At 44.5% G+C, this 25581-nt stretch overlaps 1 protein-coding gene across 2 annotated transcripts; it reads left to right on the forward strand.

Moving 5' to 3' along the window:
* The first annotated feature begins 756 nt into the window (after positions 1 to 756).
* Positions 757 to 24124, forward strand: PDIA6 (protein disulfide isomerase family A member 6). Of its 2 annotated transcripts, none has more exons than XM_066597246.1 (13): positions 757 to 874; positions 3219 to 3360; positions 3702 to 3759; positions 5561 to 5687; positions 7726 to 7850; positions 14699 to 14823; positions 15998 to 16112; positions 17380 to 17520; positions 18087 to 18171; positions 19515 to 19587; positions 21516 to 21674; positions 21887 to 21983; positions 23559 to 24124. In XM_066597246.1, exons 1-13 carry the CDS (start codon positions 865 to 867, stop codon positions 23625 to 23627), a joined length of 1326 nt encoding a protein of 441 aa, XP_066453343.1. In that variant the 5' UTR covers positions 757 to 864; the 3' UTR covers positions 23628 to 24124. The 2 variants fall into 2 exon arrangements, with proteins under 2 accessions (XP_066453343.1, XP_066453352.1); XM_066597255.1 differs by having other exon boundaries at positions 14702 to 14823.
* The last annotated feature ends 1457 nt before the right edge of the window (positions 24125 to 25581 follow it).

Genomic DNA, 25581 nt, shown 5'->3' on the forward strand with positions numbered 1-25581 from the left:
GAGCCGCCGGCGCTGTGCCGTGGATAGGACATGGCTTTGCGTTTGGCGGAGAGGAATCACGGGGTCAGAAGAAGGTGCCTCAGGTGCAATCTTTCGACGTGCGATTTTTTTCGGTGTGTCAAAGAATTGTTCATCTGAAAGAACTCAACGACGTTTGTGTGAAAAAGCCCTAATCTAGGTAGTTTGCTAACCCAACACCCCAGGGGCGTAACTATAGGGGATGCAGCTGCACCTGGGCCCAGGAGCCTTTACTGGCCCATAAGGCCTCTCTTCTCCATAGTACTACGAATAAAGCATTATAGTTGGGGGCCCCGTTCCAAGTTTTGCATTGGGGCCCAGCAGCTTCAAGTTACGCCTCTGCAGCACCCAGAAGGGTTTTGTATTTACTCATGTATTTACTTAAGCCATGTTTTTTCACCCTTTGCCAACAGGCAAACCTTAAAAAAAAGATAAGACTGATCTTAAGACTAATGACAGGTCTTGGAGATCCTCAGATAAGAGGAAAGGGCAGGAAAACACCACACAAAGGAGAAGGCGGGAAACCTTCCACTCAGAACTCCTCTCAGCGCTCTAGTCCTCTGACGTCACGTTCCACTCTAGAACGCTTTAAACCCCGCCCACAGCGAGCGGTCAGCCGCAGCCAACCAATCAGATTCCCCCAGCTCGCCCTGGTAGAGGAAGGCTGTGGGTGAGTCTGCGCTACCCGGCCGCCACTGATTGGCTATATTAATGATGGAATCCGAGCAGAGACCAATAGGCGGCGGACACGGCGGAAGGTGAGTGTCTTGTATCCACAGTGCTGCCGAAGAGAAGTCAGACACCTTCTCCAGACACTGACGGGGAGCCGGCGAGAGCGTGGCCAGGATGCTGCTGGGTAAGGCACTCGATGCTATCTTATCTATTAGTAATGTCTTGTAGTATCTATAGCTGCTACTATGTATATGTGAGCTGTTACTGTATATAGGGGCTGCAGGGCTGACCTCAGTGATGGTGCTGAGCACTACAGTGCACCTCCCCTGCTCCTTCACCAGTCTCTTGGGGGAAGGTCTGACTCTTGGGTTGCTTATAGAGCTCATTGCATCCTATGTGCCCACTTATGCCCATTTGTGCCAGCGATCTGATGCCCTCTGGGGTAACTTCTAGCCACGGTTACTCGTATTGGGGCAGGATCTGCTATAATCTGGGCCCCCCCATCCTGTTTTCCATATCCTTCGCTACATCACCATAGAATCCTGTTGGTGTTGCGGATGTATTACGGACGACTTGCGTGCCGACAAAGTACGGAGAAAAAAAAACAACTTGCAGTTGTGCGTGCAAATATGTAACGCCCGATGTGCAAATACGTGTGTGTGAATCCGGCCTTAGGCTTCCACTGACCTGGTGTAGGGCTGTCTCACACGGGCGTATTTGCACACAGAAAAATTTGCGTATGCAAAGAATAAAACCTGTTGATTTTAGTGGGTTCATTCGCATCCCCCCCCCCCTTTTTTTTCTTGCGCACACAAAACGGGGGCGCGTAAATGCATACGCAATGGTATGCGCAAAATACTGTGCAGAACCACAGGGCAAAGAACATATCTGGACCTAGCCCTTTTAAATCACTGGGGGGGGGGGGGGGGGGCATCCTTGTGAATAGGTGCTACGTGCGCAAAAAATATATATGCAAACGCTCCTCGTTCATAGCGAAGTTTACATACACCGATGTAAACAAGTCATTACCTTTAAAGGTCCTTTTACATCTTTAGCGCGAACAGGTTGTTTGCTTTCAAACGGCGGCCGTTTATACATGTAGATAATGCTGAGCTTTTTCTTACCCTTTTTTTTTGTTCGGCCCGTCTGTTTTGGGAGTCTGGGGGTGGTTTTCGAATGACCGAGCAATCGCATTTTACACGCAACAACTGGCAAATGAATTAGATTTTTTTTTTATGCCTGCATAGGATGACCAATAAATGAATGAATTATCATTCAGTTGTCGGCCCTGATTTCATTGAACGATTAGCGTTCGTTTTTGCACGATTTAACGATTATTTGAATGTTAAACGTTTTATGTAAAGGCGCACTAACTTATGTGACCCGTGCCTTCTACGTGGGCCGGAATTCAAGCGTTTGTTTCTGACTATTGCCTTGGCGATCAGCTGATCTCAAACACTCATCTGTCAGCTGACCGCGTCAGCCAGAAATAAAATGCCGGCGGCGCACCGCTTCGTGTTGACGGGAATGTGTTGCCTGCGCCGTACAAACTGTACAAGGTGCGGACGAGCGTAATAACAATCATTCGTCTCCATGCGTTTTACATCAGTGCTCTTTTAAAGGGAACCTGTCGCCTCGGAACAGCACCAGAAACAAAGTTACCGTGCGGTTGAGGGGGGAGTCGGGGATAGTTATTTATTTATTTTATAGTTGTCCACTCTCCTGTATCCGCACGGTCCGCTAGTGAAATCCATGACTTTTTTTTTTTTTCGGATTGCTGTGCATGTGCTTTCCCGTTGAAGTCTATGGCAAGCATGCACCTGGCAATCTGAAAAGAGTCAGATTGTCGTGCCGAATGTGTGCTTCACCGTGGTCCATTACATCCCCCAACTCCACATCACCTCCGCATTGTAACTTTGGCTTTATTTACGCAAACGTATTTGCGCAACACAGTGACTATAACCCGCTGGTTCATTCACATGCGCATATTCTGTGTGCGCATTTCGTTCATACAAAGAAATGCTTAGAAATATTTAGGAAAATGGCACATATTGAACAAATTACACTAATTGCCCATTGCAATCAATGGGAGCATGGCTGCATGCTTTTTTGCGTGCGCAAATTATACACGAGTTGTGTGCAAAAAATACAGCGAAGCACGCAGAGGCTCTTATACCCGTGTGAAGCCGGCCTTCGTCTATGCTGCTGTTCAGAGGGGAGAGGTTCCCTTTAAAGGGCTGCTGATCAAATTGTTCGATCATTGATCGTTTGGGCAGAAAATCTGACGGGACCGTAAGCTGTCGCAGTGCCGTAAACGTATTCAATGGCTTTCCTAATGAATAAACCCAGAAGATCGTATTTTACACCCAGCTATGTTTTTACCTGTCGGCATGCCACAAGTGACATCACCAAGTCATGTGATGTCATCGACACACACTAATAAATAAAATCTGTATGTACAATTAGATTTATGTTGTGAGTCTTCTCCCCCCTCCCTGCTATATTAACGTGCAGCGATCTCCTTTCAGGTGCGGTCATTTCCTCGCTGCTTGTTGCAGCGCAGTGTGTTTACTCTCCAACTGATGATGTCGTAACATTAACGCCCTCCAATTTCCAGCGAGAAGTTGTCGAGAGTGATAGTCTATGGCTGGTGGAGTTCTACGCCCCCTGGTAAGTATGATGTAATATTGTAACTTGGGGAATGATGTCGTCGCCAGCCGTTGTGGAGCTACAACTCCCAGCATGCTGGACATTATAGCCACACCTCATGGCAAACGGCTCATAAATGATAAAGGGATTGTTCAGGATTAGAGAACAAGGCCTCCAGCCTGCCTTCTTTAAAAACACTGCCACTCTTGTCCCTTGGCTGTGTCTGGTATTGCAGCTCAGCCCTATTCAGGTTCCTTCCAAACCCTGGCCAGCTGGCAGTGTTATACATCCAGTAGTCTGCATTTTCTGTAAGTAGTATGGCTGCCTTATAGTGCGTAACATGTGGTGGTTTCTTTTGCCAGGTGCGGACACTGTCAGAGACTGACCCCCGAGTGGAAAAAGGCTGCATCTGCTTTAAAGGTACCCGTCTGTGTGCGATAAAGCGTGTGTCTTGGGGTAGAGCGCCGCCACGCAAGGCGAGTCCGCTGCAAAGATTCTGCAGCACTTACAGTAGCAACGAGGTGGATGAGACTCGTACAATCCTCACAAGGATCCACCCAGGGGCTCCAGAGAAGATCTACCCAGAGGCTGCTTTTATATCTGCAGCTCGTGGATCTAGTCTTACAGACTTTCCCTGCAGATTTTACTCCTTGAGATCCAAATGCTGAAGTCTGTGGCCCATCTGGACCCAAAACCACATTGCTCGGTGGTGGTTTTGCCGCTGCCGAAAATCAGCGGCAGACCTCCCTTGTATGGCCATACCTGCAGGCTAATTTCACACGGGCGAGTGCGATATCAGGCCGTGAAACTCGGCCCAATATCGCGCTCGCAATTGCGCAATTTGTCTTATTTTCCCGAGGTGTCAAAAACACTTCATCACTCTAGGGAAACCTTGCATGCATCTTGCACAATTTTTTTGCCGGCCCAATGGGCGATGCAAGGGCACGGCCAAAAATAAGACATGCCATGAATTCCACCCCCCCTCCCCACACTGCTTATGGAAGAGCCCCCATTCAAAAAAAAAAAAATGGGGTTCATATTTGTGCATCTTCTCGGCTGTGTGAAAGCGGCCTGATGGTTCAATACATTTACTGGCTTTTCATGCACTAGCTTTAATAGGGCGGAATGCTGGAATAAGATGTCCTTAACGGATTAAGGCTGCCTTCACACGACTGAGAAATTCACGCAAGATTTGTGTGTTACGAAGCCCACAACTCAAGTGAACAGGAACCCCTTTCTTTTGAATGGAGTCCTATACACGAGTGATGTTTTTTCCGTATTGTGGTATGGGAAATAATCATGACCTGCTCTATCTGTTCACATTCCTCAGAAGCGTTGCCCATTCATTTTAATGCATCACATGGTTTTTGCATGTAAGTGCAAGGCGAGGTTTCCCGTTGAAATCAATGGAAAACCCTTTCGACTTTCTAGCAAGCGGGAAAATCGCACAAGAGGCTCGGAATTTCTCAGAGGCAAGGTGTTTTTGGCTGAAAGCCACCTTGCCTCCGTGGGTAAATCACATGTTCACGGTGTGAAGGTATCCTTAGCGGTGCATGCCCCCTAATAATAGGTGCATCTCTGGCTTCCATGCGCTGAAGTTGGAAATCTATACCAAGTGTAAGCTGGCATAGATTTCCACTACAGTTTAAGCCAATTTATGGCGTACATTATAGTAACTCTGCCAATTTTGGAAGGCCGTGCCCCTTTCCCATCACGTTTTCAAAAGTGACAAGAAAGGGTAAAAGTTCTATATTTTGTACAACATTTTTTTATAATGCTAGTAAACTGGTGTAAATTGTTGGATGTGCTCCAATATCTTCGTAGACCCTTCTTGCACTGTGAGAACTCTGTGGACTCTTCTTGCTAAAGGCTTAAATGTAGCAACTGGCTGCAGCAGTTGTGAACTAAATAACAAAAAAACTGGAAAAACCACTGAAAATGACACAAAATCCAATACTAAACCTGGTAATTCTGCTACACTTGCCAGGTTTGGAATTTGGAAGTTCCTAAAGTTGTGTATTTCCAATGAAACGCCCCATTATCACAGCTGACCTGTTATACAGCATTAAAATATAGAATATGCTGACGTATCATTTTTTTTTCTCCCCTGTTATTTTGTAACTTTGTTATGGAAGGTAAACTTTTCGCATTGATGACTTGTAGAGTCAACATCGCTGTTTATAGAGGAACCCTGTAAATGACCGGCTGTTGTCTGTTCCAGGGAATAGTGAAGGTGGGAGCCGTTGATTGTGATCAGCATAAGGCTCTGGGCGGTCAGTACGAGATCCGAGGGTACCCAACAATCAAGGTATTTGGAGCGAACAAGAACAAGCCAGAGGAGTATCAAGGTAAGCCGTTGTGTGTTTTTGTTTTGTTTTTTTTTTTTTTGCTTTGTTTTTTTTGCAGAAGCTTCCTGGCTCAATGTACAACTCGCTATACACTGACCATTACTGAGTGCACTGGGACACGTCAACCCCTTTTTTGATAAATGGCATATTAACCCCTCCTTACCATCCTGACAACTTCTTATGAGTTTTTCCTGAAGGGGGTCATGACCTTTTTGGAGTCCAATAAACTACATTTTAGGGCACAAAGCTGAGGAAACGGGGAGCTGTGCCTCATACTTGTTAGGCGCCCAGTTTCTGCCCCATGTTCCCATGAAGTTAGTGTGTGCCAGCAACTTGATTCTTTCTGCACACCTACCTTCTTTAGAGATGAATGAGAGATGCATCCGCAGAAAGAGTCAATTTGCTGACATGTATCAACTTTACGGAGACACAGCACTGGAACATGGCGCCCAGTGAGCATGACGCACAACTTCCGTTTCCTCACCTTTTGAGCCTCATAACTTAGTTTATGGGACTGAAAGGTGGTGACTGGTTCCCTCTAACCCTCGTGTGGTGCTATGGAGTCTACCTGACCCTTGTTCACTGCTGTCAGCACTTTGAGACTGGTACCACGTAAGGGTAAAAAATGCAGACTGCAATGAACAAGGCTGGGGTCAAGTAGACTCCATGGTGCCACAAAAGGGTTAAATATATTCTGTATCCTGAAGCAAACCATAAAACTAGTGCCGTTCAGTACTGTGGCCTATATGGACACCTGATTAAAGAGGATTTGTCTCAATTGACAATTTGCATTACTATTCTCCATAGCAATTTATGCCCTGGATAGGAAAAAATCCTGTGGTTTACATGTTGACCCACTTGGGTATAACGGGACTTTGGTTTGGCTGCACCTATCCATATTTTTCGGGATTTTCATGGAAGCTTGAAATATAAGCCTTAGCTGCATTACATTAAGAGAAAAAAGGCAACGCATTACTCAACAGGCTCGGTCCAGGTCCCTTCCGCTGCTCTCCGGAACTCTGACTTGCAGTCCTTGGCTGCCCACAGAAGATCACCTCCTGGTTACTGATTTCATAAATCCCACCTCCCAGGAAGCGATGGCTCTGATTGGCTGAGCAGCGCTTGAGAATCAACCAATGCAGCGCTTGATGGACAGAGCGCTGCATTGATTGGCTGAGCAGCAGTTGAAAAACAGTCCTCGCATTGTGGAGGTGGGATTTATGCATTGACCAATCAATGCCACACTTAGCCAATTCGCATTGGTTCATTTTGCATCGATTGGTTCTCGAGCAGTGCTCAGCCAAATCAGAGCTATCGCTTCGTGGAGGCAGGATATATGAATCCCGTAAGTATTAAGGGATCTTCTGTGGGTGGTCAATGACTGCAGAAATCTGTCGGAGCTCCGGAGAGCAGCGGGAGGGACATGGACTGAGCCTGCTAGGTAAGTGTAAAAAATTCACCAAAAATAAGACCTAGCACCTCTTTGGGGCAAAAATTAATGACAGGGTCTTATTTTCAGGGAACCACTGTACTACCACATCAGGACCCTCTCTTCACTTGTATAAGAATATGTAGCCTACTGTGCTCTAAAAATAGGGTATCATTCCGTGTTTTAATTTTTCTACTTGTGTCACTCCAGCATTTTTCTACTATTCTGCACACATCAATTTATATGAGAATGATTAACTCCCCGGCTGTCCGTTTCTTCATACATTTCCCGCTGCTCTGCTGTCTTTCCACGAGAAAACTATTTGTGCAGAAGGAAGGTGGAAATCTGCTTCTCGCCTCTCCAGCTGAATGAATTCTCTCATTGGACCCCAGTATTCTCTGAATGATGCGGGTTTGATTCTCTTTATGTGCTGATGGTCTTGCCTCAACTTTTTACTACAGAGTCATCAACTCTTCCAAGTAGAATTCTCTTTCCTAGTGAGCGAGGGATAGGGTCGCCCATTCATACAAAGTGAAATCAGCATTTTTAAGCTAAAGTATCCCAGTTTCTTTTAGCATTCCAATGTATATTTTCCTCTCTTTTGTACAGGAGGAAGAACAAGTGAATCCATCATTGATTCTGCATTAGGTGCCCTCCGATCTTTCGTGAAGGATCGGCTTAGTGGAAGAGGAGGAGGGGGTGGAGGTAGTGCTGGCTCTGATTCTGGAAGACAGGTAGGTATCAAAGCATACAGAATATTTCTGCCTCTTGTTTGCAGAGAAGAATTATGGATGACGTCCTGCTTATCTGAATAGTGGGAGTTGAGCACTTTGTTAGAGCCTTTTCATTGATGAGTGCCCAGAATTGCAAGTACTCATTCTTTCTCCTTGTAGCCTCACTTTCCTGGCTTTATATAACCAGAGCATGATGCACAGATTGCCAAAGAAAGAATCCCTTTGCCTTGCATTACTACTTCAGGGTTTTCACTCGGCTGAAGACTATGTACATATTGCACATGGTGCTTTATTAACCAGATAACCGCTTATGAAAGACCTTCCTTGCTGCAGCATTGATACATTTACATGGCAGGCGATAAAATAGGTGTATGATAAAGCTCATATAAGTGTTAAAGAGATTGCCTTTATTAAGGATTACTAATCATCTGAATTGAATTAAAACCAAGGCAGGTAAACCTGTGCCCTAATCTCCACCAACACAAAAGGATCAAGAATACATATAGGGTAGAATGAGATAAACATAAACTCCATATTTGGGTCCAAACAAGGGCTAATCCGGCTCTTATTTGGACTTGGCTTATGTAAATAAATGACAATAAAAAGATGATGGCTTAGACTAGCCCTATTGAATTCTCATAGCTAATTAGCATTGCATATGCCTGATCACTACTTTTTGGGGATGATTAGTACCCATTGGTGCAGGCATATTGTCCTATTCTGTCCTGTGACGATGCTCATGTTGTTGAATGGGTGTAATGTATAGGGAATAAGGGTGGCACTTTTTCAACTGCCATTATTGCCAGGTTCTCTATGGCAATCTAACTAGATTTAGATCTTAAGCAGAGTTGCCCTTTTCAGGGAAGCTACCCTGTATTTTTGGCATTTGATTGACTAGGCCAACTTATCTAGCGCTTCTTCAATTGTCACAATTGTGAGATCCTCTAGAAAAAAGCATGTTATCTCAATACTTAAGGCTTTCTCTAAAAAGTAGATGTTTACTAGTAGGGAAACCTATCGCCTTATATCTCTCATTTAATTCTATCAATGTGAAGCACCAGGATAAACGGGTCTATGGCTCCTTACGGCAGCTGGACTCTTAACAAGCAAACAAAGACAGTCGAAGGGGCACAGTGCTCGGGTGCACGCTGCTGCCCCTTCATTCTAGTAATCAGCAGCTGGACCACATCTGATCAGAACTTTAAACAAGTTGCTCAGACGTGTCAAAAGTTTGTGAAAAGTGCAGGTGCTCTTGTTAACCAGTATGCCATCTGCATTGTCATGTTCCACCTCCAGATAAGTAAGCACATAACGTTCACATACCGTCTAGTGGTTGCATATCTGTAGGGCTGTATACACCACATCACTCAACAGATGAATGTAAATGAAGTCACCTTCCTAGCTGTAAGGAACATTTGTGGGACTTGGAGACTCACCATACAAGAACTCCAGAGTGACTAGTCATATAAAACAAATAGACGGCCTCAACATATCAGGATACTTCCAAACTAGTCTGCATAGAAATCTTGCAAAGAACATCACTTCCTTCTGATCCATCTCACTTGTAGCTGGCAGATGGTTGAAGGGTGGAGCTTGCAGTGCATTGCTTCCTATTCTAGGCTGCAGTGGGGGAGAGCTCATGCTGCACGAAGTAGCCTTACAGTCCAACTGTTGGGATCTGCAGTTTTTATGGACTGACTGTCCCACGGGATTTGTGTAGAAGAAATCCTTATATTTTGAGACCGCACAGAAATAAAGGAACAGTAGTTGTTCAGCTCTCTTGAACTTGTCAAATTTCAGCTGTTGCTAGAGGACTACAACTTATAAGTGAGGAAAGGAACAAAGTGGACAGATTGCTCAACCACCAGTGAGAAGCAGATGAATATCCATTAACTGTCACACATACGGAGGGAAATCAGCCTAAAGGGACTTTTACACTACCTGATTGTCCTCCATCAACCTTTGTTTGGCCCACTGTCGGGCTGTGCAAGAAGACTAATGATTAGCCAGCGAATGAGCAAATGCTAATTGTCTCTTTTATGTGAGCATAAAAATACTTTCTGGTTGGCTGCACATCTTCCCATGTAAACTGGGATCTGTGTATGCGATCAATGACCACTTTATGGGGACAAACAAACGTTTGACTGGTCTACCAGTCCTTTACCAGAGCTAAGTGGCGATCTCCTAGATTGGCGCTAGCTTGTCACATGTAAAAAGACCCTAACTACAAGGCAATCTGGAGGTTTACTTTGATGAGCAGGTCACTACCAATATGATACATAGAGTATGTTGTAGGCTTCTATTTCATGTGCACTTTTCTGTGATGGGGTTATCATTGTGCAGAAACCATGCCCGCTTACAGAACAGCTACAACGGCTGATGCAGCAGCCAGAACTGGCAGGAAGGCAGTACCCGAGGCAACAACCCCGCCAGCCCAATTATCCCCAGTTGCAAGAGCACCGTCGGCAGAAACCTCAACCGCAGCGTTGTCCCTTTCAGCAAGCCGGTGGCGGTTGTGGCTGCCAGCAAGGGAAGCAGAATCGTCAGCGTTGTCCTTTTCAGCAAGCCGGTGGTAGTTGTGGCTGCCAGCAACAGAAGCAGAATCGTCAGCGTTGTCCTTTTCAGCAAGCCGGTGGTAGTTGTGGCTGCCAGCAACAGCAGCAGAATCGGCGTGGTGGCGGTCGTGGTGGTGGTGGTGGCGGCGGCTGCAAGCGACAGCAGAATCAACGTCAACCATCCCATAAGCAATATGGCTACCGTTCCCAGAATGAAGAGGAATACCGTCCCCAGTATGAAGAGGAGTAGGGAACAGAATATGCCCTCTAATCTAAACCTGGATCTTCTTAAAATCCAAAGCGCTCTCATCTTTGTTGATTAGCTCGCTTATGTGAGGACTGTTTGAACCAGTTCCTCCAACTTATCTAAAGATTGCATAAAGTTCTAGCAGTCCTTGCAAATACACTATGAATTCTGTACTTCTACAAGCTATAAATCACACTACAGTTCTGCCCTTAAACCACGAGTTCTGTTATTTCGTACCTGCGATCACGTAGCGCTTTGTGTCAGGGCTTCGGTGGTGCTAGGGATGGAATGAAACTTTAGTATCCCTTCAACATGAATTGAAGGGCCGGGTTTACATCCACAATACACATCTCCAAGTAAATGACTGGTGTGATCGAGGTTGAACTAAATGGCAATGGATTAGGTCTGGCACAGCACAAGCTTTCCATATGCGCACACCATCCTTTCCATCATTATAGGAATCACATGACCAAAAAAAAGTCAGTCCGCAATCTTTGAATAAAGATAAAGCATTGATAGGTGTCATTCAAGACCAATGCAAGTAGTTCTGGAGATGTATTGGAGTTAAACGACAAAAAACCTTTTGCTCGGTCCCACCAGACACTTGACAATATGTTGATGAAGTGACTTCAACTCATTAAGAATCAATTCTATATATCACAGGAAGATAGCCATCCAGAAGACCATAGCCTCTCACCTCATGAGTGATGTTAATGAGTCAAAGGCCACATATCCACACAACCGGCACCTCCAGTTGCATCCTCTTCCCTACCACCATATTGACTTTAAACCCTACTAATTCCCCCCCCCCCCCCCCCCCCCCATGGGCTTTCTACTCTTTCACATAATGTATTCCTGCATACTGGAGTCACACCACAGAATTGTCCTCCACAGCTGATCTTTCAACACAGATTGGAGACGGCTGAATGCAGAAATGGATACTAAATGCCCGGTTCATTGCACACTCCTTCAGTAGTCTAAAACCTAGGCAGAACTCTGACTTTAAAGGGCTCACCTGGTTTTGAAAATTCATGTTCATACACCCTACCACCGAATTCTGAGTAACTAGAGGGGAGTCCTCTCTGCAGGATCCTCATTTCTTAGCTAGAGGGTAGAGCGATTACAAAGAGCGTCTCTGATGCAGGGAAGGATTGGTCCTCCAGAACAACAGACAAGACACTGATTTGAATGGGCAGTGTGTAATGCTAAATTTGCCCTGTAGAGGTGCTGCAGGGAAATGAAATACTCTTAGTATCAAGTTTTTTTTCACAGATCATCGCTGATCACTGCAGGTCCTAATGGGGACACTTTGAACCAGTATGGATTGTCCACAATTTAGAACCCCTAAAATGAGTATCTTATACCTGGGAACCTAGGGAAATTTAAAAAAAAAGTGTGCCATGTGTAGAGTAATGACAGGCAAAATGGAGAATAGTCATTCCTCAGCCAGGGTAATTGTATCAGCGGCAATGTGACCAACAGCTGCAGCCACCTCCGATTTGGAAAGGAGAATACCTCCGTGGATTTAAAAAAAAATTTTTTTTTTAAAATGTAGGTCCAGGTTTGCCTGGACCTCTCTGCCTTTCATCACATCTGCGAACCTGGGGGGGGAGTAAAAAAAAACAAAAAAAACCTAAGTCCTACTCTACATCGCCAAGTGAATTACTAGAGCGAACCCCATAACCTCATACTGGTGGTTTGGGTATGGATTGGACATGAAACTATAATGGTATTCCTTCAGTTCTAGCACCAAATGAAATGTTTGGCTGCTAAGCTTTGGTTTCGGCTCTAAAACATGGTCCATACTGTTGTGCTGCTTGGCAACCTTATTCTCAGTTTGATTGGATTGAAGCTCTGGGCACATGAAGTTCCATCAAGCAGTGCCATCCATGGTTGTTGTCGTCTTCTGCAGATGTCTGCTGAGTGCAACATATAAAAGTGGTTGGACAGGCCCGAAGAAGACTATTGGCTCCTGAACACATAGTTGAAGATTTTGATGCAACGTCTTGACGTTGACGCATGATAGGATCGTTCACAGGATTCGCCTGGTCTATAGAATATGAAGTAACTAAAGGCTGCGAACATGCAATAGTAGCTTCCATAAATTGGAGCAATCAAGGTGTTTCATTGACCTGTTCCTCGACAGTTGGAAGGCTAGGCTACTATCTACAGCTGTGAAAGATACGAAAAGTTGTATCGTATTGTATGGTGGCGAATCTTCTCCAAATGACCTAACTTGATATGTGACACTAGTTGACGAGCCTTTAAAACAAGCTTGACTCCCAGTTAATGTAACTCGTGGTTCCAGACAATAATTCACATAGCGGTCTGTTAGTGAATACCCATGAAGCCGTTATGGAAGATGGTGGTCAGTCTTGGCTTAAGTTGGGAGGAAGTGCACTTGAAATAGTGAATGAAATACAGAGAAGTTGAAATCTGTGTTGACTGAGGAGACATGTTATGGTGTCTGGAGGATGTGTGTTACCCATCGTATTAAAGGGACCCTGTCAGGACCTTTTTAACCCAACACCCACCCCCTAAACCGCTGTTACCGCTTTATAGTGCAAAGGATTATATTTCTAAATTGTTCACTATACGAATACTGTGTTCCTGCATCATCTAAAGGCATATGCCGCCTGAAAATTACCTTTTTGAGTAGTCACATTGGCTGGACTCTTCATGGCTTGGGTCCCTCAAAAGCTTGGTGGCATCTAGCGCATGTGCAGTGAAGTGTACTGTCTTTGGCGCAAGTGCAATAACTGGCTTGTAATGGTGTATCTCAAGGCAGAGGGACTATATTCGGGACCGTGACGATTTCTGTGACTATTTAGTAGTAATCTTACTGTGGTGCACACCAGGTTCAAACACAAAACTGATCTAGTGACAAGTTTTCGAAACCTAATCCCCCTGCAGTGTAAGGCCGTATGGGTGGTTTAGGGAATAAATCGTACTGACTGGTTTCCCTTAAAGTATTAGGTCATTAGTTTTAAGATATTTCATTTTGTGTAGAGGCATCAATTTCTTTATTATGGTGACTTTTTAATTTCAATAATTCTGGAGTGAATTACATTTAGTTCCATTGTACAGAAGGATACTCCTGGAGGAGTCCATTGATTGACGGTATTCGCTTCATAGCTAAACTGGAAAAGTGCCGCTATTGGGTCGTACGTCTCCGTGAGCTGCCAGTCTCACGTCTTTCTCTACTTTTGTATCTCTCTATTGCAGGAACCCAAATTCTATTTTTGGTATGGTGTGAGCTTGAGCAGCAGTTGTGGCTGGTTTTATTTTTTCATCTCTAATACGGAAGTCAATAAAGTAAAATAACCCTATTTAACATGGTTTGATGTTTTTAATTTGGGGTTTTTGTGCTTTGTTTTTATAAACTTAGCGTAGATCTATTTTGCGATTATCTTGTTGTTGGACAAATTCCAGGAGCAGTGCAGCCGGAGCGCCTAGAAAGGGGCTCCTAAAGTGTACAGTTTATAGAGAACCTAAAAACTTTCCTCCATGACTTGAGAAATATGGGGTTACTATCTGCCATAGGCATCCCAGATTGCAGGGAGCTACCTGTCCACTTCCATAATGGCTCTTGCCTTGCCTGTATATTACAAATATGGAAAGGTCATAAGACAATTCCTGGAGACGTGCTTCCTTTCCCTTAGGAAGTGGCAGCTAGTGCTAGCGAATGGCTGGCCAATGAAGGTAGGGGTGGCCAAGGTTGGTCTTTTTCAAATACTCTATTAGAGAATTCTAAGTTGGTAAGGGAGGCACTATTTAGGAGTCTTTGAAAAGCACATCTTCTTGGGGACCAAATGTGTTTCTTTTATACATAATCAGTCCATTGGTTTTAATGGGAACTCTGCGATGCTTCAGAATGGTGCTGCAGAACACTTCCAGTTGCATTTCGCCAAAATCGGGACTGTTGGCCAGTATGCTGGTGTATGATGACCAAAAACTTTTGCTAAATTTTTGAGAAAATCCTAAATGTGTCTTTTAAGGTGTAGAATTATGAATCTTCATCTCAACCATCTTCTGTTTTTCTCTAGCAGAGGACTGGAAGCAAAAAGGATGTTATTGAGTTGACGGATGACAACTTTGACAGACAAGTATTGAACGGCGATGATGTTTGGCTGGTTGAGTTCTTTGCTCCCTGGTGCGGCCACTGTAAGAGGTAAGTGTACACCAGTGTAGGTCCTCTTTAATACTGGAGATAGCTGAACCAGACATATACTGATAAATGGGCACCATACACTAACAGAAACCTGGGCTTTCAGCTCATAGCAACCAATTGGCTTCTGTTAAAAAATTTCCGAAGCCGCTCAAATTAGAGATCATTTCATAATCTCTGGTTGCTATAGGCTACAGAACAATATATATATGTATACATATTTATTTTTTGTAAGGGTGCTTGTGAGGGCTGCACTGTTTACATTTAATCGCCTGGCTGCACCTAGACTAGCAGGTCAAGCCTGTCAAGTGTCGGCAGACTTGGCGTCAGTGGCAGCGCTGGTGCTCATTTTAATGGGACATCTTGACGTGTACGGATGTCATTTTATGGAGTCGCGCCTGCTCCATACACAGAGAACTCCGATCGTGGTGGTTAACCTTTAAATGCCACTGTCAATTCTGACAACGGCATTTAAATGTTCTGATCAGGATTGAGCTCATGGGGTGCCATCCGGGTGTCATGACAGTCTGAAGCTCTCCAGGGCTGCCATGAGTGTTTACCTATTAAGATCTGCCTTGGCACACCTTAATAGTACACAAGTCAAAATATGGTATAAGGCAGTGCTATAGTATTGCAATGTACTATAGAAGGGATCATTAGTTCATAAAAAGTAAAAATAAGTCAGATGTTGTTTACTAAAACTAAAGTCGTTACATCAAAAAAAGGTAACTTCTGCTGCAACTGTAAAAGTCTAAAGTTTTTTGGGGGGAGTTGTATATTTATTTTTTTTTTTCCTTCTTCATTGGACTTCCTTCTAAAATCTTGTGTATTCGTGCTGCTATAGAATAGATTCTACACTTTATGTCCCATGCCGATCTAAACCAGATGTTCTACTATCTTATGATAGTTGGGCTTATCCACCTAATCAACTTTTGGATTTCCATAGTTGTGTGACCAGAACACAATTACAGGGGATGTGCAGAAGTGTAAATTACAAAAAAAAAAAGCCCAACCGATCACATAGCCTTGTCTCATCCGAAGGATGGTCCATCAGTGTGGCATCACTGCCTGTCACCTGCCCTATGACCCCTGTCTGTCTGCAAGGAGACATTGAGGAGTTAGAAGCACTTTATAAAAGTAATTGAAGTCCCTACTGAAGCTTACTCTTTGTCTTCAGCTTGGAGCCGGAGTGGGCGGCTGCAGCCTCTGAAGTTGCGGAACAAACCAAAGGCAAAGTTAAACTGGGCGCAGTTGATGCCACCGTTCACCAAGGACTAGCCAGCCGTTATGGGGTGAGTAGTGACAGGGATTGGCCTCATGTAAAGGAATTGCTGACGTCAGACTATAAAATCATCGACTGGTGCGATATCTCTACATACAGCAACAAGTGTGAGATTTATTTTATTAGCTATTGACTGTAATATCATCTCTATCAGGTCAGGTGATCACCAATGTGCACTGGTCCCTTTTCGTTGAGTATTTGTTTTTGGGGTTCTTTTTTTGGGGGGGGGGTTGGGGGGGTTTAACCTGTGCTTTACTTATCTTGTAGTTTATGGACAGCCATGCATCTGAATAGCTGCTGTGTAACACATGATCGCCTGTAGAAGTCACTGCTCGGCCAACTTCATCTGGCAAAATCAGTGTTTTTGTTTGGTTTTTTTTTTTCCCCCTCATTGGTCTTGTTGGACCCATACCAAGGTGGCTGTCATGTTTAAAGGGGTTGTGTCCTGTTGAAAAGTTTTCCCCTATTCACAATATGGTGTATAGCTTTCAGATCATTTGGGATCTGACCGCTAATATCAGGGCAGGTCTCGAAGTGAGGGCAGCGGTGTTTGCACCTGCACGGTGCCACTCCGTTCACTTCAGTGGAACCATCCGAGACGACCAAATGCAAGCGCTGTTCTGTCGTCTTGTTAAACTTTCCCTAAAATTAGGGAAATAGATTTACATTGGAGAATTGCTTCTCCTCCCCCCAGAGGGCTTTGTTTTGTTGTTGTTTTTTTTTTTTTTTTTTTTTTTTTGCTGCTTTATTATTTTAGCAGCGACATAGCTGTAGGAAGGCTTGTGCTGCTTTTGGTTTTGTTGTGTTTTATTTTGTGGGATGAGTTGTGTTTTTTTGTTTTTTTTTATATTGATATAGATTTATATTTTTATGGGGAAAGTTTCAGTATAACTTGTATTTATATTCCTTTGTATCTCTGCACATTCAATGGGCGGTCCTATCAGTGATTGATGCCACAACCCCACCCCCTCATGGCTCACTACTTAGATGCGCAGTCAGCTTTAACCATGGCATCTAAATGGTTAACTGTCACAATGAATGCTAGCTCTGATTGCAGTCAAAAGCAGCTGATAGCCACTAGGTAGGGAGTAGACTTGACTCCCAAGCCTGCTCCATATAGCCTTCACGACCGCATGATCCATATTTACGTGATAGGGGCTGATGTGTAATTCCCTAATGAGCGTCTCCACTTATTTCAGTGGGGAGGCTTTGCTTCTTAATGACCGACTTCAAGCTCTGCCGTCTCTAGAACTATATCATTTTTTTTCTTCTTCCAGATCAGAGGATTTCCCACAATTAAAATCTTCTCGAAGGGCGAGGAGCCTATTGACTATGAAGGCGGCCGGACGAGGGCTGATATTGTGGCTCGCGCCCTTGACTTGTTCTCGGAGAGTGCGCCTGCCCCGGAGATCCTGGAGGTTGGTCTACTTCACCTCTCTCCCGTCTGTTAACTATATGTAGTGTCTTCTTAAAGCCTCCTCTGCCGACATCTGTGTGGCCAGGCAGACTGCCAAGGACTTGTGTAGGCAAATAGGATTACAATGCTGAGGCGGCGGCGGAGGTGTCTGACGGCTAATTATCCTCCTGTTCGAGTGACATTGCACATGCTTTTTGTTGAAGCTCCTCTTGCATGTTGAAGAGGATCTGGCTTGTCTCCTGTCTGTTTATGAACTAGTAGTCCCTATAAAATAACCATTCTTGAGCATCTTTTCTTAGACTCTGTGGTGTTCCTCTTTTATTCCTCCTGGAATTGTGTGACTACCAAACCACAAGAGCACTGATCCGTATACAGAATAAATAAGTCTGGCTACACCCCACATATTAAAATGTAGAGTCATCAAAACAGATGTACGATTAATGCCAAAATCGTACAAAAGACAATCCTTAACATTTATGCTCACAAGTTGCCTATTTTGCCTTTGTTTTACCCCACTCCCTATTCCCTGATGTGAATTACGAGCCTTTTATTCTTTCACTCTGACAGATCCTGAATGACGACCTGGCGAAGAAGACCTGCGAGGATCACCAGCTCTGCATTGTTGCTGTCCTACCTCATATCCTGGATACAGGTAATCTATTCTGTCGCCTGCATATCCTCTTTGTGACCACCAATATGCCTTTTTATGGGGGTCACTGATGGGCTTTAAACCTGCACATACATTATTTTTTATTTTTTTTTGGAAGGTGGTGGCTTAGCTGACTAGTGACAGCCAGGCGCCTGCTCTAACAACCAGGATCAGAGAAACCTCAGATCCTGGCAGTTTAACCCCTTACATGCCACAATCAATAGCAACTGCAGCAAATCTAAGCAGATCACAGGGAGAGGGGGCTCCTTCTGTCACCCATCGGGGTCCCACAGTGAGACAGCAAGGTACCATTGGGTTACTGTGGCAGCCAGAAGCCTGACAAGGGCCTGCATGTCTGCCATGTAACTCAGCCTATTAGGCCTGGTCTCTGGCAGAGTCTGATACGCAGTGCATTCTACTAAGCATATGACAACAGCCTAAGTAATAGTGTACTATCCTGATGCCTGTCCAAGTCCCCAGTCTTCAGGGACTGAAAAAGGTTCAATAAAGCTTAATATAAAGAGGGGGGGGGGGGGGACACTTTATTTCACACACACACACCCACTTTAAATGGATAAAATGTTGTTTTGTTTTTTTTAACTTAACACACATTAAGGCTATTACTGCTTTCGTAACCACTCTGACACTGGAAATAATTTATTTATCACAAATGGTGATCGCTGTAAATATCATTTTAAAAAGTAATGCCAGAATTGCTTTCTTCCCCTTTTTTATTTATTTATTTTTTTTTTTGTTCGCCTTCCCAAAAATGCTTGTTAAAACTTCCAATTTTCCTGCAAAAAAAAAACAAGCTCTCGTATAGCTCCATTACCAGAAAAATATTCCAGGTCTTAGAACTCGGTGATGCAGATTTAATTGTTTTGTTTTTGTTGTGCAAAAGTAGTAAAGAATAAACTCTAAACGTTGTATCGCAGTGACCTTGCTGATCCAGATAAGTTGTTTTTACCACTTGGTGAACGCCGTAAAAACAAAACCCCAAAATAATGGCGGAACGGCTGGGAGGTTTTCCAATCCAACCACCACCACAACTCCGAAAAGTAATAGGTTATATAATGTATCATATGTACCCCAGAGTGGTGCCATTAAAATATACAACTTGTCCCCACAAAAACAGCCCTCGTACAGCAATGTCTACGCCTAGCGGCTCTTACAGTGCAACAATGAAAACAAAATAGGCCGGTCACTAAGGGGTTGTGAACATCTTTAGTAACTAAGTCCTAATCGTCCAGTATGATTTTTGACCAATCGGATGGGTTGTTGTTAACTTTGCACTATGTGATGTGACTGCACTGGAAATCTCTCATCTGCACTGGGCTTTATTGCAGGTGCGTCTGGAAGGAATTCCTACTTGGAGGTCATGCTGAAAATGGCTGATAAGTACAAGAAGAAGATGTGGGGGTAAGTTTGGCTGCAGGCAGGGGTGTAGCTGCTGGCTTATGGGCTCGGGTGCCAAAGTTCAGCTGGGGCTGGCAGATCTGTATCACAATCCGCACTATTTAGTGTGGATCTGCAGCTGATTTCATCCTTTAAACTGGAGAGGTGAAGTCTGTTGTGATTCAGCATCACAATCCGTACCAATGGTGTAATGTGGAATTTGACTGTACCCTTATCTTAATTTATTACTTTATTTAACAGTCAATACCATTTTTATATGAATTAAAAAATATACATTTAAGGGCGCATTCAGATGACCATATATCGGCTGGGTTTTAACGCCGGCCGATATACGGCGTCTCTCTCTCTGCAGGGGGAGGAGGCTGGGAGCAGTGCTCTGAGCTCCTGTCCCCTCTCCGCCCATCTGCACTATTTTCAGTGAGAAGAGGTGGGGCTAAGTTCTAGGATTTGGCCCCGCCCCCATCCCACCTCCCCTTATTGCAAATAGTTGAGAGAGAGAGAGGGCGGGAGCTCAGTGCACTGCTCCCAGCTCTTCCAGCCTCCTCCCCATGCAGAGAGAGACGCCCTATATCAGCCGGCGCGAATACCCGGCTGATATCCGGTCGTCTGAATGCGCCCTTAATTATATATTTAAAAGGGTTGTCCGAGTTAAGGCAACTCTTATCCCCAGGCCTACTTGTGCATTAAAATAACAAATGATCGGTTACTTCCCCCACCCCACCCCCGCCGCAAGCTCCAGTCTATCAGTGACCTCCCTTTATAGGCTGCAGTCAGCCAGATCCCATCTACAACAAACCATGACGACACTCACTGATTTATGGCTGAGCGCTGTCATTGGTTGATGCAGAGCATCAGAGCGGAAACTGGAGCCGCTGTTTGCTAACGAACAGGAAGTAGGACGGGGGGTGTAACTGCTGACTTGTCGTTTTAATGCTTGAGGTACCGGGGTTTCCTTAACTGGGGCGACAACTTTAAAGATTCATTTTATATTCGTAAATCTCCTAAATTGCTGAGTACATCAAATGTGCTTCCAAAATAAAGTAAGCAAATGGAAATATATTTCTATGACTTTTTTTTTTTTTTTTTAAATGCACAGTCGGTATGTGCATATGTGACTTACTGCAGTTGAAAAGATTTTTAAAAAACTAAAAACTTTTTAAACATTATTTTCCTTTTTTTTTTTTTTTTTTTTTTTTTAAATAAATTTTTAGGTGACAAGTAGACTGTGTTTTGTTTTTTGTTTTGTTTTTTTGTTTGTTTTTTTTTTTTTTTTTTTTTTTATGATTTGCATAGAAAGTCCAATATGTGATAAAAAAAAACATGTGAGGATTACTTGGCTGTGTAAGACCTTAACAGAGTTATTCTCCTGTGAAAGTCAAACCCACTAGATTTCCAAAATTTAGCCTGGTCATTTATGTTTAGTCTCTTTTACCATACGTTATATGGTACCATTAAATAAATAATACCGCAAAAAAATAAGCTCTCATACTGACATATCAATGGGAAAAGAAAAAAAATAAAATTTTATTGCTCTTGGAAGGCGGGGATGAAAAAAATGAAAAATCTTAGGGGTTAAAGTATAACTAAAACTTCTTCAGTTTTCAAAAGTTTTGGTTAATGGGAATCCCGGTGCTGAGACTCCACAGATTACTAAAGCCAACTGTCAGAAGCACGCAGTTGAGCGCTGTGCCCATTCAGCTGTTCTCTATGAGCAGTCTACGGACTTGCTATGGAGTCTGTACAGCGCTCCGAGCAGTTATGGATACAGCCGAATAGGCACGGTTCTCAGATGACCGCTTCTGCCCGTTCCTTTTAGTGATTGATGAGGGTCTCGGCACCCGGATCCACCACCAATCAAAACTACTGACATGTCACAAGTACCCTTTAAAGTGTCAGTCCTCAGATTTCAGTGACTTTGTATTCTCTTACAGGTGGCTCTGGACTGAGGCCGGGGCACAGCCGGATCTGGAGACCGCTCTCGGTATCGGTGGCTTTGGTTACCCAGCCATGGCTGCTGTTAATGCACGGAAGATGAAATTTGCACTACTGAAGGGCTCCTTTAGTGAGCAGGGAATCAACGAGTTCTTACGGTAAGGATAAAGCCCTGTCATTCTATGCTTTATGGTTGATTTCTAGACTCCAATCCCCCTTTAGCCAAAACAATAAATCCGCGCAGAATTCTGTATCCTTGTAGATTTACAAATTCCCTTCCTTTGCTCCTGGGCTGTGACCTTCCTGTCCCGCAAGACACTTTTCTAACATCTGTATTTATTTATCACCCCCCCCCCCCCTCTAATTGCAGAGAGCTCTCATTTGGCCGCGGCTCTACTTTGCCGGTTGGTGGTGGCGCTATTCCCAAGATTAACACAGTTGAGGCTTGGGATGGCAAAGACGGAGAGGTAAGAATACGTGTGGTTTTTAGTTACTCGTAAGAGTTCTATGGTTCCTAACCCCCCTTCTAAATTAGCTGTGTCGGGATGGAGATGTTGAACCCAGCCACACAGTTCTCTTGCTGCAGATGCTACTGGAGAAATGTGATATATGGTGCTTCTTCAAGGGGCCACCATGTAATAAATGGCTGTACGGATCAATACTGATGACATGCATTTGTATCACGTCCGTATTATGGATGTGTGACCGTACGCTTATCTGATAGCGGCCTGAAAGGGACTTTCACCCAGTTTTATCCTTATGCGCTAAGCTTGTAAGCTGGAAGTAGGTGACCTGTGGAGGCTGGGGATGAAGTGTTCTACTTGCCTGCCCTGTCGCTCCCGGTGTGAGTGCTGAAGGCCGCTGCTCAATGTGTTGAGCGGTGCCCTGAGTTTGACTCCATCCTAATTTTATAATCGTAGGACTACTTAGCAGCACTGCAAACGGGGGAATGACTGGGGAGGTAAGTATAACGCTTACATTCTTGGACTCCACAGGTCACCTACTTTCAGCCCATAAGCTTAGCTCATAAGGCTAAAAGAAGGTGACAGGGTCTCTATATAGAGGATGGGAAACTTACAGCACGTCAGAAAATCTTCCTGGAAATCTAGGAATAAACTGACACCTGGGTGTTACTAATCCCCTGGTCACTGGAATGTATTTATACACCGTCTTACAGGGGTTTAACCACCAAAGAACTTTATCCATAGGATAGGGTATAAATATCTGACCGCTGGGCTCCCCACCGATCCGGAGAACTGCACCTCTTAATGCCCCTGTAAACAGGAGTGTCCAACGCTCCATTCACTTCTATGGAACAGGCAGAGCACATCGATCTGCACCTGTCCCAAAGAAGTGAAGGGAGAAGCAATTGGGCATGCACCCTGCCGCTTTAGTCACTGGGGCATGCAGAGGTGCAGTTCTCTGGATCTGTGGGGAGTCCATTTGTCAGACCCCAGCAACCAGACATTTATTCCCTAGCCTGTAAAATAAGGAATACATTTCTTCGGTCATTAAAACCCCTTTAAGTTGAGCAATCGGTGCTGACTTTGTAGAAGCGCATGCTGTTTATAGCGTTATGGTGCTATTGCACAAGCACCACTAACGCTTATGTCATAGCGCTAATTGCTGGGTTGTAACTATGTTCATGTAGTAGCACTCTAAAGCAGGGTTCCCCAACTCCAGTCCTCAGGGACCGCCAACAGTCATGTCTTCAGGATTTCCTCAGAATTGCACAGGTGATGTAATTACTCAGAGATTTCCCCAATGGTTCTTACTATAGGATATCCTGAAAACATGACCTGTTGGTGGTCCCTGAGGACTGGAGTTGGGGACCTCTGCTCTAAAGCTAGTGCCATATTGCCAATTTATTAGTTTCCAGGAGGAATAACGGAGGGGCTCACACAATTGCTACATCTGTGCAAATGGCTCGCGTTGTAACACCACACACCAGCGGCTTATCCTGTCCTACAACACGACCCATTGGGGGTTTCTTTCCAGTTCATTATAAATAAATCCACCCTGAACTTCTGTCTCTTCTGCAGCTGCCCGTTGAGGACGACATTGATCTCAGCGATGTAGACATGGATGACTTTGACAAAGATGAACTGTGAAGAGAAGAGGCACGCACCTCCATGTTGTATTGTTACATCCCTCTTCTTGGAGGAACTTTTCAGCTGGTGGTCATCCACTCGTCCAGAATGTTGTGGTGGCCGCAGCAGTGACTTCCTCTTATCTAAGACTTACATGTGCACAGAAGAGAAGGGTTCCAATGATACCAATGGACAGTTCCTCTCGGGAGAACACTGAAAAATTCTATGAATTGTCGTAACAGTGAGTTCTATTGTTTGCTCTTTAGGTTTTGGTTTTTTCTTTTTGGTTTTTTTCCCCCTTTTTTACTATTGTCTGGGGCTCTTCTGGGTTTGCATACTGAGGGAGTTATTAGTGATGCCCCATTTGGCTTTTTTTGGGCCAACCAGAAACTATTCCCGGAATGTCGTCTTGGCTGACACTGCAAATATTATGTTTAATGTATTTTATGTTTTGGGTATTTTCATTGGCAAATCAATCCGCTTGACTCAGTTTTCTGAATAAAATATTTTTTGACATACTGTAGTGTTTTTATTTGTGTGTAATGGTCTGCAAACAGTAGCCCATTGGGCATCCTTTGGCCTTCTGAAGGGCAGCAATTCCAGTGGATAGATTGAACTAGATGTTGCAAAGGTTCTGCAAGAATATTGGCCCATGTGGACAGGAAGCTTCTTGCTGCAAATTGGACGCAGGTCTTGCCTGGAAGAGGTCATAAATTTAGTGCTGCTTCACCAATTTCAGATCTCCCATCAGCACGATGCAACAGAAATCTGGATTCATCTGACCAGGCGATGATTATCCACTGATCAGTCAGTTGGATAAGAGTTCTGTCTGCTTCTCTTTCGGGCCTCAGTCAGACGGGCGTTTTTTTTCGATATGCGCATGCGTCCGGCGATTTTATAAAACCATTTCTTTGCTATGGTATCGGACACATGAGCGCTTTTTATGCGCTCGTTTGATAAATTATAGAACAGAAATCGCAGATCGCACCTATCTGCGATCCCTGTTCTCTTCTCTATATGCGCTCAATGGGGCCGGCGGCAGCAGCGCCGACCCCATTGAGAACATAGTAGACAAATCATTTCTCCTCTGCCACAGCTGTAACAGCTGTGACAGAGAAGAACGATGTTTGCCCATTGAATTCAATGGAGCCGGCAATACAGCAATGGGCTGCGGGCGATCTCACGATGAATTTTCGGGAAGGGCTTATATTTTTAAATTCATCCAGAAATGTGTAAAAACAAAAAAATATATATACTCGCCTGGTCCCGACAGACGGAGTTCAGCCGCGGCCGGCCGGCAGTTCTTCTGAACTGCTCTGAGTAGTATTCAGCAGCCGGGGATTTAAAATCCCCACCTGCTGAATGAGCTGCCTCTGATTGGTGAGGCTGTGACCAATCAGAGGCAGCTCTCACCCATTCATGAATGGGTGAGTGAGTGCTGCCTCTGATGGCTCAGCGCAGGGACCAAATCAGGGGCAGCTCTCAGCTGAATGACAGCTGAGAGCTGCCCCTGATTGGTCCCTGCGCTGAGCCAATCAGAGGCAGCACTCACTCACCAATTCATGAATGGGTAAGTGAGAGCTGCCTCTGATTGGTAAGGCTGTGACCAATCAGAGGCAGCTCATTCAGCAGGCGTGGATTTTAAATCCCTGGCTGCTGAATACTACTCAGAGCAGTTCAGGAGAACTGCCGGACGGCAGCGGCTGAACTCCGCCTGCTGGGACCAGGTAAGTATATTTTTTTTTTGTTTGTTTTTACACATTTCTGGATGAATTTCCGGGAAGGGCTTATATTTTTAAGCCCTTCCCGAAAATTCATCGTGAGATCGCCCGCAGCCCATTGCTTTCAATGGAGCCGGCTATATTACCGGCTCCATTGAATTCAATGCGCTGAGCTGCTCCGGCCCGTTTCTATTGAAACGCGGCTAGGAGCAGTTTTTTTTCGGGTGATTTTTCTGCCCCGGTCACGCGATTTG

Source organism: Eleutherodactylus coqui, chromosome 1, assembly GCF_035609145.1.
Source record: "Eleutherodactylus coqui strain aEleCoq1 chromosome 1, aEleCoq1.hap1, whole genome shotgun sequence".
In the NCBI taxonomy this organism is placed as follows: domain Eukaryota; kingdom Metazoa; phylum Chordata; class Amphibia; order Anura; family Eleutherodactylidae; genus Eleutherodactylus; species Eleutherodactylus coqui.